Below are 17,249 nucleotides of genomic sequence, written 5' to 3'. Positions count from 1 at the left end.
TAAAACCCTTAGAAGAAATCATAGGAATAAATCTTCATGACCTTGGATTTGGCAATGGTTTCTTAGATATGACACCAAAAGTACAAGCAACAAAAGAAAAAATAAATTGGACTGCATCAAAATTAAAAACTTTCATAACATCAAAGAATACTACCAAGAAAGTGAAGAAGAAACCCCCCCCAAAATGGGTGAAAATGTTTGCAAACCATATCTCTAACAGGGGTCCATTATTCAGAATATCTAAAGAATTCTTACAACTCAAAAATAAAAAGACAAATAGCCCAATTTCATAGACATTTCTCCTAAGAAGATAGCCAACCAGCACATGAAAAGATGTTTAACATAATTAGTTTTACAGAAATTCAAACCACAACCACAATGAGATACATCCTCTAGGATGGTTATAATTTTTTTAAAAGGAAAGTAATAAGTGTTGGTAAGGATGTAGAGAAATTAGAATGCTCAAATATTGCTGCTATGAATGTAAAATGGCGCAGCCACTATGGAAAAGAGTTCCTCGGTGAATAAGCATAGAATTACCGTATGACCTAGCAATTCATTCCATTCCTGGGTATATACTCAAAAGAATTGTAAGTAGGTGTTCAAACAAAAATTTGTGTACAAATTGTTATAGCAGCATTCTTCTAAATGGACAGAAGGTGGAGACAACTCAGGTGTCCATCAACTGATATGGAAGGACAAACAAAATGTGGTATAGATACAATTGAGTATTACTCAGGCATAGAAAGAAATGAAGTTATGATATATGTATGCTATGATATATGAAGTTATGGTGAATCTTAAAAACATTGTAAGTGAAGGAAGGAGAACACAAAAGGTCAAATATTGTGTGATTCCTTTTATGTACAATGTCTAGAATAGACAAATTAAAAAAGACAGAAAGAGATTAGTGATTGCCAGGGGCTGGAGGAGGGAGGAAAGAGCAGTAACTGATCTATGGTGATAGGGTTTCCTTTTGGGGTAGCAGAAATATTCTGTGAGTAGGTAGTTGTGATGCTTGTATAACACTGAAAATGCACTAAATATCACTAATGGCAAATTTTATGTCTACATTTGGCCATAATCCAAACTGAGAAAACCCCCACTGAATTTCTTTATAAAGAAAAGTTAATTTAGAAGGATTTAATGTAAGTCAATATAGTAATAGTTAAATGTACACTGATTTCTGAATAGTGTATTGTCAACAATTGGAAAAGTACCTGCAAAGTACAGATCTTAGAAAGATTATCAACAACAAAACTTAAAAATAGGTATTCTGATTTAATTGACAGTTATAAAATTAATTGAAATAACTCCTCTGGCATGATTTTTTGTTTGTTTTGTTTTTATTTTCTGGCATGTTAATTGAAATTTGGCTGTAATTTTGTTAGTGCAGGAGAAGGGGTAAACTAAGCTAAATTAACCCCCTGTTTTTAAGATCTACTGTCTTAACAACTTTCAAATATATGATTCAGTATTCTTCACTGTAGTTACCATGCTATACATTACACATCCAGAATTTGTAACTGGTATTCTGTACCTTTTGGCAGACTTCATGCAGTATCTCCATCCCCCTTCCCATCTCTGCCAACCACAAATCTGGTTCCATACACAGGGTAGGGCAAAAGTAGGCTTACAGTTGTTTGTATGGAAAATAGTACTATAATCTACACTAATAAAAGAGAAACATGCAAATTTGTGTCACTCCGCTACGCTCACCAGCCTATCGGATGAGTATGCAAATTAACCCAACAAAGATGGTGGTTAATTTGCATACATAGGCGCCCAGTGGCCTGGGTCCCAGGAACATCATTGGCACCCAGGTCACTCCGAGGTAGGCCCCGTGTGGGCCCTGAGCAGCGTAGGAAGGGCCTGAGCCAGGGGGCTCCTGGGCAGGGGTGGAGTCAGCCATCAGAGCTTTGGGGGAACCCCTGCCCAAGCCTAAAGCCTCCGCCAGAGGCATTAGGCCTGGGCGGGGGGTGGAGCCAGCGATGGAGGGAGACGGGGGTCCCCTGCCCAGGCCTGACACCTGGGCCAGAGGCGTCAGGCCTGGGTCGGGGGTAGAGCCGGCGATCAAAGGGCGATGGGAGTTTCCTGCCCAGGCCTGACGCGAGGGGCCAATCCAGCGATGGGTGGGTGATGGGGGTCAACGCCTCTGGCCGAGGCATCAGGCCTGGGCAAGGGGGCCGATCCAGCGATCGGTGTGAACTACAGAGGAAACACCTTTTCTGACCACTCATTGGCTAAGCTCCCTGTATGCCACTGGTAATATTCTTAGTAACTTTGGTAATAAGAATCCAAAAAGGTGATCTAGGGTTTTTCACTACACTCCTGGCAAAAAAAACTAAGGTCTGCTGCTGGAGGGCTAAGAAATGTCATATCCTGCCCTAGCCGGTTTAGCTCAGTGGATAATGCCTCGGCCCGCTGACCACAGGGTCTGGGTTTAATTCTGACCAAGGGCATGTACCTAGGTTGCAGGCTCCTCCCTGGGCGGGGCCCAGGTCAGGGCTCATGTAGGAGGCAACCAATCAAAGTGTTCCTCTCACTTTGATGTTTCTCTCTGTCTTTCCCTTTCTCTTCCACATTCTCTAAAAATCAATGGAAACATATCCTCAGGTGAGGATAAAAAATAATAATAAAGAAATGTCATATCCTATGAAAGACACATCTTGAAAATGCCTAAAGAAAGTTGTCATTTTTTCATGGTGAAGGGACTGGAGTCCGTGTTGATGAAAAAACCTTGGTGGCTGCAGTGACTGGCAGTGGCTGCAGCAGCGGGGTGATGGGGCTGGTGCCTTCCCCTGATCAGCCCAGTGGCTTCCCACAAAGGGAGCCAGACTGCGGCTTAGGTCTGCTCCCCAAGGGGAGCAGGAATCGGGCCTAAGCCGTCAGTAGGACATCCCCTGAGGGCTCCCAGTATGTGAGAGGGAGCAGGCTGGGCTGAGGGCCCCCCGCTCCCGTGCACGAATTTTGTGCACCAGTCCCTAGTCCAGCCATGGGCAAACTATGGCCCGCGGGCCGGCTCCAGCCCGTTTGAAATGAATAAAACTAAAAAAAAAAAAAAAGACCGTACCCTTTTATGTAATGATTTTTACTTTGAATTTATATTAGTTCACACAAACACTCCATCCATGCTTTTGTTCCGGTCCTCTGGTCCAGTTTAAGAACCCATTGTGGCCCTTGAGTCAAAAAGTTTGCCCACCCCTGCCCTAGTCTAATCTAATAAAAGAGAAACATGCAAATTGATCATACCTCCACTACACCACAAGCCACGCCCACTAGCCAATCAGGAGCCAGTATGCAAATAAACCCAACTAAGATGGCAGTGGCCATGGAGCTGGAGCGAGCAGGAGGCTTGGGTTGCCTCCGGCAGTGGAGGAAACCAAGCTTCCCACCTGCCCTGCCGGCCCTGAGCTCCGCTCAAGGCTACAAAGTTTTGATCATAAACGATAAATAAATCCCAGATACCTGCTTCCAGCCCATGGCCACGGCCAGCCTGAAAACGGCCCTCAGCCCCTCACCTAGGCTGGCAAGGCACCCCAGTGGGACCCTCACCCTGATACAGGACACCCTTCAGGGTAAACCAGCCAGCCCCCACCCATGCATCAGGCCTCTATCCTATATAATAAAAGGGTAATATGCAAATTGACCCTAACAGCAGAATGACTGGGAATCACTGGTCACTATGACACACTGATCACCAGGGGGCAGATGCTCAATGCAGGAGCTGCCCCCTGGTGGTCAGTGCGCTCCCACAGGGGGAGCTCTGCTCAGCCACTAGCCAGGCTGACGGCTGCCAGCACAGCGGTGATGGCAGAAGCCTCTCCCGCCTCCTCAGCAGCACTAAGGATGTCTGACTGCAGCTTAGGTCTGCTCCCTGCTGGCAAGTGGACATCCCCTGAGAGCTCCTGGGCTGCCAGAGGGACGTCTGACTGCCAGCTTAGGCCCGATCCCCCAGGGAGCAGGCCTAAGCCAGCAAGTGGACATCCTCTGAGGGGTCCCAGACTGCGAGAGAGCACAGGCCGGGCTGAGGGACCCTCCCCCCCCCTCCTGAGTGCACAAATATTTGTGCACCTGACCTCTAGTAAATAATACAAGAATACTGTGTTTTGCGTACTCACCACTGCCAACAGACTTTTGCCCCACCCTGTATAAGTGAGATTAATACAGTATTACAGTATTTTTCTTTCTCTGTCTGAAACCGGCAGTCAGACATCCCTCTCACAATCTGGGACCGCTGGCTCCTAACTGCTCACCTGCATGCCTGCCTGCCTGATCGCCCCTAAGCACTCTGCCTGCCAGCCTGCTTGCCCCCAACTGCCCCCACCCTGCTGGCCTGCTTGCCCCCAAATGCCACTCCTGCCGGCCTGATCGCCCCCAACTGCCCCCACCCTGCTGGCCTGCTCACCCCCAACTGTTTCCCCTCCACCCCCCGCCCCACCTGCCTGCCCACCCACCAGGCCTGGGCTCTGTGATCAATGGCAGAGCAGAGGCAGGCATTTCCCACCTGGCCTGGGCTCTGCGATTAATCCCCACCCACAGAGAGGCCCTTTCCACTCGGCCTGCACTCCACGGCTTTGTCCCGGAGGAGGTCCGGAAGGCCGTCTGGAAGGTCCCCTGGTCTAATTAGCATATTACCCTTTTATTAGTATAGATGAGAGTTTAAAGTGAAGATTTTCTTTAGATCATAACATAACAATAATGGTAATCTTTTGCAGATTTCATGCACTGACTATAACTTCACTCTTTTGCAGGTATGATTTTTAATGAACATGATCAGGAGTTGAGAGACTTGGGGTATCAGAAGCATGCCTTCAATCTCCTTATTAGCAACCGCTTGGGCCACCACAGAGATGTGCCAGATACAAGGAATGCAGCGTACGTTCCTTATCGGGTTCTGCTAATCAGTTTGGTGACATAGTACTGTCAGTGCCAGTGTAATAAGCCTGAGGGTGGTGTTTATACTTTGCACTTAGGCTTTGTTATTCCGGATGCTAGATAACTCAAGCCACATTTCCACTCTGATGACACTTGAATCCACATAGTCTGAGACTGTACCAACAAAATTCTAGAACTTGCTGTGTCCCTTTTGAAAGTTAAAATAATGAGGAGAAAGAAGAGAGGGACCAACTGCATGTAATTATATAACCTTCTGAGCATAAATTTTTTTGTTTTGTTTTCTCTAAAATATTTTTATTGATTTCAGAGAGGAAGGGAGAGGGAGAGAGAGATAGAAATATCAATGATGACAGAGAATCATTGATTGGCTGCCTCCTGCGCGCCCCCTACTAGGGATCAAGCCCGCAACCCAAGCATGTGCCCTTGTCTGGAATCAAACCTGGGACCTTTCAGTCCGCAGGCTGATGCTCTGTCCATTGAGCCAGACCAGCTAGGGCCTGAGCATAAGTGTTTTTAAAATGTTAATGTATTCCTTTTTGCCATGAATCCAGTAAATCAGTGAAGAATTTGACTCCTTGCTCACTTTCATGTTTTCATTATTTTAGTTTTGTCAAAGGCTTTTCATTCATAGTAGGGGCTCGGTGCACAAAATTCGTGCATGGGTTGGGAGGTGGGGGTGCCCCCAGCCTGGCCTGCACCCTCTCGCAATCTGGGACATCCCTCTGGCAATCCGGGACCACTGGCTCCTAATCACTCACCTGCCTGACTTCCTGATTGCCTCTAACCACTGGCCTGCCTGCCTGGTTGCCCCAACCGCTCGCCTGCCTGCCTCATCACCCCTAACCAGTCTGCATGCCTGCCTCATAGCCCTTAACTGCTCACCTGCCTGCCTCATCGCCCCTAACTGCCTCTGCCTCAGCCACTGCCACCACGGCTTTGTCCGGAAGGAGGTCCGGAATGACACCCGGAAGGTCGTTCGGCTGTCTGGTCTAATTAGCATATTATGCTTTTATTATTATAGATAGTTGGTCAGTCATTCCACATACAGATTATTTGAACACCTACTGTTTGCTAGACATTGTATTAGGCCTCAAAAATAAACAGAATAAGACATTTTTGGGTTCACAGGCCTTCAAGTCTAGCAGGGGAGATAAATAAGGAAACAAGTAATTGTAGCATAAGAATGATGGCTGTGATGGAAACTAGTGAAATGGGGCCCCCAAACTGGAGTGGTCAGGGAAAGTTTCTCAATGATGACTGAGCAGTGAAGCAAGAGAGTAGGGGGACAGACTAAGGCATAAAGCTATATAGTTTGTCAAAGGGACCCAAATGTTTCAGTTTAGCTATAATGGAAGAGTGGTAAGAGGCTAGGGTAGGCTGGGCCTAGCCAATGGAAGGGCAAAAGAGCATGGAATTCTGGATTTGATTCTATAAGTTGGTGGGGGTTTTTTATTGTTGTATAAAGCCACCTAACTATTAGGTACTTGCATGGAAACTCTTCCATTATCTTGATGCATATAGTTTACTCAAATGTTTTTCTATTACTGAGTAAAAAATGAAATTTTCTGATACAAGGTTTATATTTCTATTCCTTTTCGAGACCTCATTGAGAAGCTGAACTTCAAGTTACAAGTGCTGCATTAAAAACTTGCAATGAGCCCGGCCATTGTGTCTCAGTGGTTGAGCGTCAACCTATGAACCAGGAGGTCACGGTTCGATTCTCGGTCAGGGCTCATGCCCAGGTTGTGGGCTTAGTCCCCAGTGTGGAGCTTGCAGGAGGCAGATCAATGATTCTCTCTCATCATTGACGTTTCTCTCCCTCTCTCCCTCTCCCTTCCTCTCTGAAATCAATAAAAATATATTTTAAAAATACTTACAAATGATTTTATGTAACCTATGTACCAAAAATGAAAAAAAACCCCAAGTTTTTAAAATGTTTAAAATAAGCAGAGTAGCACTTATCAGAGGGAGAAGTTATTAACATGTAAAACTCTTGAGTAAGAAACCACATTGTTCCTTAAATGCTTTTTCAAAAATGGTTATAGTGCAAGGAAGAAGCAGAATAAGATCGTAGTTACAGTGTAGTGAATAATAACTTAAAACATTTGAGCCTTTTAAATTGTTGGAATTTTTCTCATTCACCTTTGCAGATGTAAAGATAAGATATACCCTACAGATCTGCCAGTTGCTAGTGTTGTTATTTGTTTCTACAACGAAGCCTTGTCTGCTTTGCTGCGGACTGTGCACAGCGTCCTGGACCGCACACCAGCCCGGCTTCTCCATGAAATCATCCTTGTGGATGACAGCAGCGACTTCGGTAACGAATGTTGTCACTGGTAATGTAGGATCAGGCTGTTGTTCCCTGTCGTATTGATAACATCAGTAAGGCTGACCCTTCAATACGTAGTGGATGGGAGAACCCTATGCATGTAATCGCAGTGGAGTCAACCACAAATAAATGCCTGTCCAAAGATTATGGGATAATTTTTTTTTTTTTTTGTAACAGATGCTCTGTGTATGTTTTCTTTTTTTTCTTTTTTTTTTTATTGCTTAAAGTATTACAAAGGGTATTACATATGTATCCATTTTATCCCCCCGCCCTAGACAGTCCCCTAGCCTCCCCTATCCCCCAGTGTCTTATGTCCATTGGTTATGCTTATATGCATGCATACAAGTCCTTTAGTTGATCTCTTACCCCCCTACCTCCTGCCCCCCAACCCTCCCCGGCCTTCCCGCTGCAGTTTGACAATCTGTTTGAGGCAGCTCTGCCTCTGTATCTATTATTGTTCAAAAGTTTATAATGGTCTCTATTGTCCATGAATGAGTGAGATCATGTGGTATTTTTCCTTTATTGACTGGCTTATTTCACTTAGCATAATGCTCTCCAGTTCCATCCATGACGTTGCAAATGGTAAGAGTTCCTTCCTTTTTAGAGCAGCATAGTATTCCATCGTGTAGATGTACCACAGTTTTCTAATCCATTCATCTACTGATGGGCACTTAGGCTGTTTCCAGATCTTAGCTATGGTGAATTGTGCTGCTATGAACATAGGGGTGCATATATCCTTTCTGATTGGTGTTTCTGGTTTCTTGGGATATATTCCTGGAAGTGGGATCACAGGGTCAAATGGGAGTTCCATTTTCAGTTTTTTAAGGAAACGCCATACTGTCTTCCATAGTGGCTGCACCAGTCTGCATTCCCACCAGCAGTGCACAAGTGTTCCTTTTTCTCCACATCCTCTCCAGCACTTGTCGTTTGTTGATTTGTTGATGATAGCCAGTCTGACAGGTGTGAGATGGTACCTCATTGCTGTTTTGATTTGCATCTCTCGGATGATTAGTGACTTTGAGCATGTTTTCATATGTCTCTTGGCTTTCTGGATGTCCTCTTTTGAAAGGTGTCTATTTAGGTCCTTTGCCCATTTTTTGATTGGATTGTTTATCTTTCTTTTGTTAAGTTGTATGAGTTCCCTATAAATTTTGGAGATTAGGCCCTTATCAGATATGTCATTGGCAAATATGTTTTCCCACACAGTGGGTTTTCTCGTTGTTTTGTTGATGGTTTCTTTTGCTGTGCAGAAGCTTTTTATTTTGATGTAGTCCCATTTGTTCATTTTTTCTTTAGTTTCAAGTGCCCTAGTGCCGGGAGCCGGTCCATGCTTGCTGTTTCAAGGGACCTGGCATATATGGCATACTGTTCTTAATATGTTTGCTCACCTTCTTGGCACTATGTGTTTTAACCAAGGTCTCTGAGAAAGGTTGTTTTCCCCAGGTAGGGATTTTCCCCTGAAGTTAGGGAGGGAATAAAACCCCTCAACTAAGTGCCAGGTGGGTAATTAATCCCTTTAACTACGAACAATCATGCTTAAACTACATAATCTTTTCTCCCTGGAATGGAGATAAGAAACGCCCTAACCTTTGTAATAGAGATTGATAGGATTGAATCAACTGGTATAAATACAGTTGTAACAAGACAGAAACACTCAGAACTTAGAACGGAATCAAGAAGACAGAGCCTACATGGAGCCTAGAGACAGAAGAACTTTGCTGGAGAGAGCATGCCGGAGGATCCTGGAGAGGGACTGGCCTCGGAGCCTAGAGACAGAGCCTAGCGGGAGAACATGGCAAGGGATCCTGGACTGAACCTGACTACAGAGATTGGCAGGAGAACCTGACTGGAACCTGGACACTGAACCTGACTGGAGAGCCTGGACAGAAACTGGCTGGAGAACCTAGCGAGGGAACATGGCTACAGAACCTCTCTGGAGATCCGAAGCAGAACCTCTCTGGAGATCCGGGCTAGAGATCCTGGCTAGGCTGCTGATCAACTGAATGCTGTCTCCGTGTCCTTCCTTCTTCACCGACTCCGTCCACACCTTTGGGGACCCCTGGACCTGTTGGGGTTCGAACCCGGCACCCTAGGAGCTGTATCAGTGAAGAAATTGCTTCGGCATATGTCTGAGATTTTGTTGCCTTTGGATTCTTCTAGAATTTTTATGGTTTCCCATCGTACATTTAAGTCCTTTATCCATTTTGAGTTTATTTTTGTGTATGGTGTAAGTTGGTGGTCTAGTTTCATTTTCTTGCATATATCTGTCCAATTTTCCCAGCACCATTTATTGAAGAGACTATCTTGGCTCCATTGTATGTTCTTGCCTCCTTTGTCAAATATTAATTGAGCATATTGGTTCGGGCCGATTTCTGGGGTCTCTATTCTATTCCATTGATCTATATGCCTATTCTTGTGCCAGTACCAGGCAGTTTTGAGAACAGTGGCTTTGTAATACAACTTGATATCTGGTATTGAGATCCCACCTACTTTGTTCTTTTTCAGGATTGCTGCAGCTATTCGGGGTCTTTTTTTATTCCAGATGAATTTTTGGAGAGTTCGTTCTAGATCTCTGAAGTATGCCGTTGGTATTTTAATGGGAAGTGCGTTGAATTTATAGATTGCTTTGGGTAGTATGGACATTTTAATGATGTTGATTCTACCAATCCATGAACACGGTATGTTCTTCCATCTGTTTATGTCTTCCTCTATATCTTTTTTCAACGTCCTGTAGTTTTCTGAGTAGAGGTCTTTTACCTCTTTAGTTAAGTTTATTCCTAGGTAGCTTAATTTTTTTGGTGCAATGGTAAACGGGATTGTTTTTATAATCTCTCTTTCTGAAAGTTCACTATTGGTGTATAGAAATGCCTCAGATTTCTTGGGGTTAATTTTGTATCCTGCTACATTGCCAAATTCATGTATTAAGTCTAGTAGCTTTTTGATGGAATCTCTAGGGTTTTGTATGTATAATATCATGTCGTCTGCAAATAAGGACAGTTTTACTTCCTCTTTTCCAATTTGGATGCCTTTTATTTCTTCTTCTTGCCGAATTGCAATGGCTAACACTTCCAGTACTATGTTGAACAGGAGTGGTGAGAGGGGGCATCCCTGTCTTGTTCCTGTTCTTAGGAGAAATGGTGTTAGTTTTTGTCCATTGAGTATGATGTTGGCTGTGGGCCTGTCATATATGGCTTTTATTATGTTGAGGTATGATCCTTCTACTCCCACCTTGCTGAGTTTTTATCAAAAATGGGTGTTGAATTTTGTCAAATGCTTTTTCTGCATCAATTGATATGACCATGTGGTTTTTTTCTTTCAATTTGTTTATGTGATGTATCACGTTTATTGATTTGCGGATATTGTACCATCCTTGCATCCCTGGGATAAATCCTACTTGGTCATGGTGTATGATCTTTCTGATGTACTGCTGGATCCGATTTGCTAAGATTTTGTTGAGGATTTTGGCATCTATGTCCATGAGGGATATTGGCCTGTAATTCTCTTTCATTGTGTTGTCTTTACCTGGTTTTGGTATTAGGGTGATGCTGGCTTCATAGAATGAGCTTGGAAGTGTTCCTTCCTCTTGAATTTTTTGTAGTAGTCTGAGGAGGATAGGTTTTAGTTCTTCCTTGAATGTTTGGTAAAACTCCCCTGTGAAGCCGTCTGGTCCTGGGCTTTTGTTTGATGGAAGCTTTTTGATGACTGCTTCAATTTCTTCCATAGTTATTGGCCTGTTGAGATTTTTAGATTCTTCCTGATTGAGTTTTGGAATGTTGTATTTTTCTAGGAATTTGTCCATTTCCTCCATGTTGTCTAGTTTGTTGGAGTAGAGCTGTCCATAGTATTTTTTAACAATCATTTGTATTTCTGTGGGGTCTGTTGTTATTTCGCCTCTATCGTTTCTGATTTTATTTATTTGGGTCCTCTCTCTCTGCTTCTTGGTGAGTCTGGCTAGAGGTTTGTCAATCTTGTTTATCCTTTCAAAGAACCAGCTCTTGGTTTCATTGATTTTCTGTATTGTTTTTTTGGTCTCTATGTCATTTATTTCTGCTCTAATCTTTATTATCTCCTTCCTTCTGCTCACTCTGGGGTTTTCTTGTTGCTCTCTTTCTAATTCTTTGAGTTGTAGAGTTAGATGATTTACTACCATTTTTTCTTGTTTGTTGAGATAGGCCTGTAGAGCTATAAACTTCCCTCTCAGGACTGCTTTCATTGTGTCCCATATGTTTTGGATTGTTGTGTTTTCATTGTCATTCGTTTCCAGGATGTTTTTAATTTCTTCTTTGATCTCATTGGTAACCCAATCAATATTTAATAACATGCTATTCAGCTTCCAGGTGTTTGAGTATTTTGGGTTGTTTTTATTGTAGTTTATTTCTAGTATTATGCCATCGTGGTCTGCGAAGATGCTTTTTATGATTTCAATCTTCTTGAATTTGGGGATACTTTGCTTGTGACCCAATATGTGGTCTATTTTTGAAGATGTACCATGAGCACCTGAGAAGAACGTATATTCCCTGGCTTTGGGGTGAAGTGTTCTGAAGATGTCTATTAAGTCCATCTGATCTAGTGAGTCATTTAGGATTGCTGTATCTTTGCTGATTGTTTGTCTATAGGACTTATCCAGTGCTGTCAATGGTGTATTAAAGTCCCCTACTATGATTGTATTGTTGTCGATCTCTCCTTTGATATCTTCCAGGAGTTTTTTTATGAATTTGGGTGCTCCTACATTGGGTGCATATATGTTTACCAGGGTTATATCTTCTTCTTGTATTGATCCCTTTAGTATTATGAAGTGGCCTTCCTTATCTCTTGTTAAGGCCTTCACTTTGAGGTCTATTTTGTCCGATATAAGTATTGCTGCCCCAGCTTTCTTTTCCTTTCCATTTGCCTGAAAGATATTTTTCCATCCTTTCACTTTCAGTCTGTGTGAGTCCCTTCTAATGAGGTGGGTTTCTTGTAGACAGCAGATGTATGGGTCATGTTTTTTTATCCATTCAGCCACTCGATGTCTTTTGGTTGGAGCATTTAGTCCGTTTACGTTTAAAGTTATTATTGAAAGGTACTTGTTTGTAGCCATTTCTTTTTTTGTGTGGCTGTTTTCTTTCTGAGCTTTTTATTTCTTATTTTTATACCAGTCCCTTTAGCATTCCTTGCATTGCTGGCTTGGTGGTGACAAACTCCCTTAGCCTTTTTTTGTCTGTGAAGCTTCTTATTTCCCCTTCAAGTTTGAATGATAGCCTTGCTGGATAGAGTATTCTTGGATTCAGTCCTTTGCTTTGCATCACTTTGTAAATTTCAGTCCATTCTTTTCTGGTCTGATGTGTTTCTGTTGAGAAATCATTTGACAGTCTAATGGGAGATCCCTTGTATGTAACTTTCCGTCTCTCTTTTGCAGCCTGTAAGATTCTCTCTTTGTCCTGAACATTTGCCATGGTGATTATGATGTGTCTTGGTGTGGGTCTTTTCGGGTTCACCTTGTTTGGGACTCTCTGGGCTTGTGTGACTTTTTTCTTCCCCACCTCAGGAAAGTTTTCTGATATTATTTCTTCAAGTAGGTTTTCTAATCCTTGTTCATCCTTCTGTTGTTCTGGTCCTCCTATTATTCGTATGTTGTTTCGTTTCATGTTGTCCCAAAGCTCCCTTAGGCTCTCCTCCTGTCTTTTAATTTTTTTCTCCAATTGCAGTACATTTTGGGTGTGTTTTGCTTCCTTGTCTTCTAATTCACTAATTCGGTCCTCCGCTTCTCCTAGTCTACTGTTGATACTTTCAATGGAGTTTTTCATTGCAGCTATATCACTCTTCATTTCTTCTTGGGTCTTACTTAAGTTGTTGATTTTTTCATCTGTTTCTTCTAGCTTCTTCCATATGTTATTGATTTTTTCATCTGTTTCTTCTAGCTTCTTCCATATGTTATCGATTTTTTCATCTGTTTCTTCTTGCTTCTTGAAGAGGTTGTCGATTTTTTTCCTCCATCCGGTTTATGCACTCTAGGACCCTTATTCTGAATTCTTTATCTGTCATGTTGCATGCCTCTGTATTACTTAGCTGCTTTTCTGGAGAGTCCTCCTTCTCTTTCCTTTGGGGGTTTCTTTGTCTACCCATGTTTGATCTCACTGACATATCTAGACGTTGAGTTGTTCAGTGGTTGCTCCCTTGGTGGCAGTGACTCCTTGGTCTGTGGTTGCTCTTCGGGCGGTTGCGGTAGCTGCTGCTCTTCAGTTGTCAGCAGCTCCTCTGGTGGGTGCTGTTCACAGCTGTGGTGGCTCTTCTGGCTGGTGGGGCGAGGTTTCACGTACAGCTGCTGTTCCTCAGCAGAGGATGTGGTGCTCAGGAGGTTGCTGTTGCTTGGATCTGCTGCATTGATTTAAAGGCACAAAATACAACACAACAAGGCACCACGTACCAGGCACTATACACAAATATATTCACGATATTAATAACTCCAAATAAAGGTGACCACCTGAATTAAGAGAATTAGGGGATAAGGAAGAAGGAAGAGAAAAAGAAAAAAGAAAAAAAAGAAAAGAAAAGTAGGGACCAAGAAAAGGAGTGCAAAAATGAAATCGGGAAAAAGGAGGGGGGAAAATAAAAGCGAGAAAAGAAAAGAAAAAAAAAAAAAGAGCGAAAAGAGAGAATGAAGTGGAAGAGGGGAAGAGACTTTTTATATGAGGAGAATACTCCTATAGAACAGCCATTAATCCCAACAAATTCCAGCAACAGCTCCCTGGATATGAATGCAAACTAGAAACAACCAATAATATAACAATGAAAATAGAATGGAGAACACTAATCCCGAAATAAAATAAAGAGAAAATAAAATGGCACTTTAAAAAATGGTAAAATGGTAGCAGTAATAATACTGGTTAAAAAATAAGGAGGTAGTAATTAAAAGGGTAAAATCAGGTGATGGAAAAAGAAAAAAAAAAAAAGAACAGAAAAAAAAAATAAAAAAAATTGATTTCTTAGTTAAAAAGTGAAAAAAGAAAAAAAAAATGCAGTAGTGAAGGTCCTTGGGTTCTTCTATTCTTCAGTGTGGCTCGCCTTAGACCTTCCAGGTATTCAGGAGAGTGTTGAGTTTCCCTGCGATATACTGTTCCTCTGTGTTGTGAACCACAGTCCTTATTTTAAAGCAGGTCGCATTTATTTCCCAGACTGCCTTATTTTGTGTTTAGCAAAGAGTCAGTTTGTGGGTCAGCCTCTGGGTGGCAGTGTTCTGGGGTTGTCCTCTGAGGCTATAGGGCCTCTCTTTCCAGTGGAAGTTCACTGCCCAGAGCTGACTGCGTAATAGTTAGTTACCGGCGCTATGTTGTTGCTGGGATTGAAAATCCCTCTATAGGCCAGACCCTGTTAACTCCCAGGGACTGATAAGGTTATTTTAATCCTTGATCTCGTACAGGGTGGAATCTGGGTGTGGCTGTGCTCCTTGCCTGGGGGCCGGGGGGAGGAGGAGTCTCACTCTCTGGAGAGATTGGCTGCCCCAGTCTTGGGCTCAGGGGTGTCTCAGCACTCAATTCGCTGCCACCTCTCCCGGCTCCCCCTCTCTCCCCAGTCTCTCCCCAGATTCCACTCCTCCGCACACTCTCCCTCTCTTCAGCACAGGTGAGTGTCTGTATCCGAAATGTCCCATGAACAGGATTCAGTGAAAACAGACAAACAAACGCCGGCCACGGAAACAGGGAAGGCTTGGTTTCTGTAAGCTTCTTCTCTTACCGGGACTGTATGGTCAGGTCAGCTCTTCAGGCTGCCCCCTTTAGGCTCAGTTCTCCGCGGTCACAGAACCCAGCTCTCAATTCCCCTGGCAGCGCCAGGAATCCCGCGGTTCTCCTTTCCCCCGTCAGGGGCTGTGCCTGTCCCAGGGGACGCGGCTGTCTGCCACGCGGTCTCCCTCCAACTCTCTGGGCTCAGAGGTCTGGCAAACTTTCCTGCCCAAATCCCTGGTTTTTTTTACCTTTCCAGGGGAGTTCTGTTCTTCCCGGCTGCAAACCCTCTCACCAGCTGATCAATTTCGCCAATTCGGTGTGGGTGTTACTAGTTTCAGCTGCTCATTCCATTTGCTCCGGGACACGACCTGGGACGCATCTGCCTATATCGCCGCCATCTTGGTTCTCCCCGATTATGGGATAATTTTGAAGAAACTGCATTACCTTGTAATCTGTTCACCAACTGTGCTACCTAAACTTGGCCCTTGAAATTTTTCCCTTGGCTTACCTTTTAAAAAGAGCGACCATAATACTCAATGGGAAAAGGCTAAAAGCATTTTCCTTAAGATTGGGAACAAGTCAAGGCTGTCCACTTTCACCACTTTTCTTCAGCTTAGTATTAGAAATCCTAGCCATAGCAACTAGACAAAAGAGAGATAAAAGGCATCCAAATTGGAAAAGAAGTAAAACTGTCATTTGCAGAATCCTAAAGATTTCCCCTAAAAATTACTAGCACTGATAAATGAATTCGGTAAAGTAACAGGATATAAAATCACTATTCAGAAATTGGTTTCATTTTTATACACCAACTAGAGGCCTGGTGCACGGATTTGTGCAGTGGTGTCCCTTGGCCTGGCCTGGAGGGATCGGGCTGAAACTGGCTTTCCGACATCCCCTGAGGGGATCCCAGATTGCGAGAGGTTGCAGGCCAGGCTGAGGGACCCCACCAGTGCACAATCGGGACTGGGAAAGGACCGCGGGAGGGCTCCAGGGCATCTCGGCCAGACCCCCAGCAGCAAGCTAACGTACCGGTCGGAGCATCTGCCCCCTGGTGGTCAGTGCGCATCATAACATTGGTCAAACAGTTGAACAAACTGTGCACTTGGGGTGGGGGGGTCCTTCAGCCCAGCCTGCACCCTCTTGCAGTTCAGGAGCCCTTGAGGGATGTCCAACTGACAGCTTAGATCAGCAGTCAGACATCCTTAGCGCTGTCACGGAGGCGGGAGAGGCTCCCGCCACCTGCTGCACTCACCAACTGTAAGTGCATTATTTTGACCGAACAGTAGAATGACCAGTTGCTATGACACACACTGACCACCAGGGGACAGGCGCTCAATGTAGGAGCTGCCCCCTGGTGGTCAGTGCACTCCCACAGGGGGAGTGCCGCTTAGCCAGAAGCCGGCTCACGGCTGGCAAGCGCAGCGGTGGTGGGGGGAGCCTCTCCCACCTCTGTGGCAGTGCTAAGGACCCCTCTAGGGGGAGCAAGCCTAAACCAGCAATCAGACATCCCCCGAGGGGTCTTGGATTGCGAGAGGGTGCAGGACGGGCTGAGGAACCCCTCTCCCCCCAGTGCATGAATATCGTGCACTGGGCCTCTAGTATCTGATAATGAACTATCAGAAAGAGAAATTAAGAAAACAATCCTGCCTTAGCTCATTTGTCTCAGTGGCTAAAGCGTCGGCACGTACCTCAGTTGCAGGCTTGATCCCTGGCCCCAGTCGGGGTGTGTGTGAGAGACAACCAATAGATGTTTCTCTGTAAATATCAATGGGAAAATATTCTCAGGTGAGATTTAACAAAAAAGCCAACAAAAAGAAAACAGTTTCATTGGGATTTGTTCCAAGATGGCTGCAGAGTAGGTGAAAGTTACACTTGCCTTCTCCCAGGACCAAATTGGAATTACAAGTAAATTATAGAACAATCAACCTGAATAACTAAAGGAAGACTAGCTGAACAGAAATCTTATCACTAAGGATATATAGAGGAAGCCATGTCAAGACTGGTGGAAATGGCAGAGACGTGAAAAGGGAAGAGATTGAGTACAGATTGGTAGTTACAAAAGAGTCATGGGAATTTAAAGTTCAGCATAGGGAATATAGTCAATAATCAACACTAATAAAAGAGAAAAATGGTAATTGGCGTACGAGCTACCCTTTTCATTGGCTAATCAGGGCTATATGCAAATTAACTGCCAACTAAGATTGGCAGTTAACTGCCAACAAGATGGCGGTTAATTTGCATATGTAGGCACAATGCAGGGAGGCGAAAGGGAAAGCAGGAAGAAGCCCCCTGCCACTGACAGTGATCGGAAACCCAGG

General features: G+C 44.0%; 1 protein-coding gene across 4 annotated transcripts in view; it reads left to right on the top strand.

Moving 5' to 3' along the window:
- The window catches only part of GALNT11 (polypeptide N-acetylgalactosaminyltransferase 11), a 93,643-nt gene that overhangs the window by 44,183 nt on the left and 32,211 nt on the right, over positions 1-17,249 (top strand). For all 4 annotated transcript variants that reach the window (XM_059711421.1, XM_059711418.1, XM_059711420.1 and 1 more), the window contains 2 exons: positions 4,755-4,878; positions 7,050-7,216. In XM_059711421.1, the coding sequence (XP_059567404.1) occupies positions 4,755-4,878; positions 7,050-7,216 (291 nt within the window). The remainder of the gene's footprint in view (positions 1-4,754; positions 4,879-7,049; positions 7,217-17,249) is intronic.

This window comes from Myotis daubentonii, chromosome 10, assembly GCF_963259705.1.
Source record: "Myotis daubentonii chromosome 10, mMyoDau2.1, whole genome shotgun sequence".
Lineage (NCBI taxonomy): Eukaryota > Metazoa > Chordata > Mammalia > Chiroptera > Vespertilionidae > Myotis > Myotis daubentonii.
The sequence above is the reverse complement of the archived record's forward strand: the minus strand, read 5'-3'. Positions and strand labels throughout refer to the sequence as shown.